This window comes from Dipteris shenzhenensis, chromosome 16, assembly GCF_047967505.1.
Source record: "Dipteris shenzhenensis isolate YYH24624 ecotype China chromosome 16, Dip_SZ_1.0, whole genome shotgun sequence".
NCBI classification, from domain to species: domain Eukaryota; kingdom Viridiplantae; phylum Streptophyta; class Polypodiopsida; order Gleicheniales; family Dipteridaceae; genus Dipteris; species Dipteris shenzhenensis.
In genome coordinates this window covers 52740909-52744425 of record NC_141611.1, presented here as the reverse complement: position 1 = coordinate 52744425, position 3517 = coordinate 52740909, and the positions used below count along the sequence as shown (strand labels likewise).

The 3517-nt window shown below is 43.9% G+C and overlaps 1 protein-coding gene across 1 annotated transcript; it reads left to right on the top strand.

Moving 5' to 3' along the window:
- Positions 1-317: 317 nt before the first annotated feature.
- On the top strand, positions 318-2317 carry LOC147893121 (uncharacterized). Its single transcript, XM_087386970.1, has 2 exons — positions 318-668; positions 788-2317. The coding sequence occupies exons 1-2, from the start codon at positions 447-449 to the stop codon at positions 1973-1975; spliced, it is 1410 nt and encodes a 469-aa protein (XP_087243096.1). The 5' UTR covers positions 318-446; the 3' UTR covers positions 1976-2317.
- The last annotated feature ends 1200 nt before the right edge of the window (positions 2318-3517 follow it).

The window sequence follows — 3517 nt, the reverse complement described above, 5'->3', positions numbered from 1 at the left end:
CAAAAAGTTGAGATTATCTTTCAAGGTTGGTGCCATCATTCCCTGAGCAAGCGCTAATGTCGAGAAAATTGATGAGAATTTGCAACAAAAATCAGGTGTCCACCAATGTGGCTCCATTGTAGCCAAACAAAACATTAAGGTGACCTCAAATGCACCTGAAAGAAAATTCGCATTGGTGTGAAGGGGGGGGGGGGGCAAACTAGAGTAGGGCAAGAGACCTAAATTGAATAAGTAGTGGTAAGCGTGATCTAAACCAATTAGGTTTGTTTAAAAGCAAAGGATAGAAAAGGCGAAGGAATACATAACAAGTCTTTTCATCTCTCTCTTCTTCCTTTGAAGAGAAGATCAAGATACTCATTCTCCTCCCCCCCATCTCTCAGATTCTTCATCTCTGGATTTTGCACAGTTTTTTGCCTCTCACCGGCCTCTCCCCTCCCCCCCCCTCCATGGATTCAGACCAGGGCAAGCTTTTCGTTGGTGGCATTTCTTGGGAAACTACCGAGGACAAGCTCGGTGACTATTTCAAAACCTTCGGAGATGTCGCTGAGACCGTCATCATGAAGGACCGTGACACCGGCCGAAGCCGCGGCTTCGGCTTCGTCGTTTTTGTCGATCCTAGCGTCGCCGATCGCGTGCTGCTGGAGAAACATACCATCGATGGAAGAACGGTACGCGATCTCAACCATATTAGGGTGGGCGTTTGTCCGACGGTCGGGAAAGGGGCATCTTGTCTGGGGGAAGCGTGTGTTTGAGGTTGACTAGTTTAGCTGTGTCCTAATTCATTTAGGTGGAAGCCAAAAAAGCTATGCCAAGAGATGAGCAGCAGAATTTAAGTAGGAGCAGCTCCGGTGGCCCTGGATCTGCAAATCATACTAGGACAAAGAAGATTTTTGTGGGGGGCTTAGCTTCCACTGTAACTGACCAAGATTTCAGGAAGTATTTTGAGCAGTTTGGTACTATTACAGACGTGGTAGTTATGTATGATCACAATACTCAAAGGCCTCGTGGTTTTGGGTTTATTACCTTTGATTCTGAGGATGCAGTAGATGCGGTACTTGACAAGACTTTCCATGAGCTGCACGACAAGATGGTGGAGGTGAAGCGGGCGGTCCCAAAGGAGCTTTCTGCAGGTACTGGTCGTGCCTCGGGACCTGGGAGCTTTGGACGAGGTGCAGGACCTGGAAGTGGCTACGGTGGTGGGTACGTGAGTCCAGGCGGAGGGGGTTATGGAGGTCGTCCTGATAATCGCTATGGTACAGCTGCGGGTGGTCGTGGAAGTTATCCTTACGGAGCTTCTTATGGTCCAGGAGGGTATGGGGGCAGTGGTGGTTTTGCTTCCAACATGAATGGTGGTTATGGGAGTGCCGGCTATGGAGCTGAAGCTGCATATGGTAGTGGAGCGGGTGGTGCTTATGGTGGTGCTTATGGAGCGGCCCCTGCCGTAGGTGGATATGCTACTGCAGGAGGGTATGGTGGGACTGCAAGTACAGGCTTCGATGGGACACCCATGGGAGGGAGGAATGGATGGGGAGGTGGAGGTTCCTCTGGTTATGGTTCTGGAACTGGATCCACAGGCTATGGACGCAATGAGGCCAGTTATGGTACTGCTGCCTCTTGGGGAGGTGCCCCAGTAGCTGGACAACCCACTGCGAGCAGTGGTGGCTACAGCACTGGTGGGTATGGTTATGCAAGTACCGAAAGTGGATACGGTTCCAACGCTACTACTGGATATGGTAGCAGGGTTCCTAGTGGCTATGGAGAGATGTATGGTAGTTCTGGTTATGCGGAAAACACATGGAGATCAGCTGATTCATACGGTGCAGCTGGTGCTAATTCTGGGGCTTCTGGAGCAGGAGGTTATGGGATTTCTGGTGGGGGCTCTGCTGATGCCGTAGCCAATGTTACACCAGGGTACGGAGGGAGCTATGGGGCCGCAGGCAGGCAAGCTCAGAGGGGCCCGGATGGGAGATTTTAGGCCTCTTATGATATATGATTCAGAATTTACTTTTCTTGCTTGACAACGAGCTTTGAACAGAGTTCTCCTTCTCTGAATTTCTTAATCGTACGAAACACAATTTCAAATTGTTATGAGAGTTCTTTCTCTTTGAAGAGTTTTGACTACTAGTTTTGTTATGAATTGTGGCCAATTTGCCAACTTGGCTTTGGCGCAGACTTCCTAGTCATACCTCAGCCAATAAGTGTGGTCCCAGTTGTTCTGTAGGGTATGGGCATATATTGTTCCCAATTTGCATTCTTATGCTATGTTTTACAGCTGCCCTATTCACGAATTGGTATATCCCCTATATTTTAGAATGTCTATGGTTATTGACCTGGAAATTTGATTCTGTTTGTGTCGTTTTTCTGCATACGTAGATGCAGAATGCTCTGTAATAGAAATGCTTTTTTTTGGGGTGAATCTTTCGTAACTCAGATGGCAGCTTATGCCTGGGTACGGATGAGAACATTACATAAGCAGAGCTTTTACTGTGTTTTTTATTTTTTTATATTCAATTATTAATAATTTGGTTTAAAGTGTCATACAAACTCCTCCTTTCCTTTGTTCTTCTGCTTGCTTTATAACAAGTAAGTTTGAATATATTCTAGCTTGACGAGAGAGAGAGAGAGAGAGAGAGTTGATTCCCTATAAAAATGAAAGGCTCAACAGAAAGCTTCCATGTGCAGTTTTTGAAAATCTGCAAGATGTCTGCATTTAAAAATTGTCTTCAAGTGAGTTTTCATAAGAATGAGAGTGGTAAGACTCTCAAATTAGCCTTTGAATTAGCTTACTTGAGCTGCATAACTTTCCCCAATTGTATGCCAGATCTAGTTGGCTCCAGCCTTGCCTCAACTGCTTTGTGGAAGTAGCATCTGGATCTAAATTAAACGATCAACTTTAATTATCATCACGTTAATTAACTTAAATTGATTTTTCATTTGAAGTTCTAAATTGTGTGGGGGGGGTGTATTTTCCAAGAATTTACATTTGAATTGCCTTTATTTCAAAATTGTTGTAATTCCTACCATTCTATGTTGTGCTTCAAACTACTCTCCAATTTCTCACTTTGTAAGTCTTGCAATTTTTGCAACCTAGGGATCATGCTCACATCTTTCTAAGTAGCAATGATTATTGCTTTCCTTTGAGGCTTGGGTGCCATCTAAATGGTTGCTGACCATTGATATCTTTGCCAATAGGACCTTTGATTTTTATTATTTCCAGACCATTGATATCTTTGCCAATAGGACCTTTGATTTTTCTTATTTCCACCGCAAGCCTCAGAATGAATGGCAACTATCAATAAAAATCTTTGAGAACACCATAATTATGTCTACATGGTATATCAAAAAACTATCTAAGACTCATACAAAGGTTGAACATTTTAGGAAAAAATACTAAATAATATTAATAAGCTTTACATATTTTAATTTTTTTGACTTTGACAACCATGTAAATTGAAAATGAGCTCATACAATGATGGGTGTTTAGAGATAGAGTGTGTGAGCACGTGGCGATGGTAAT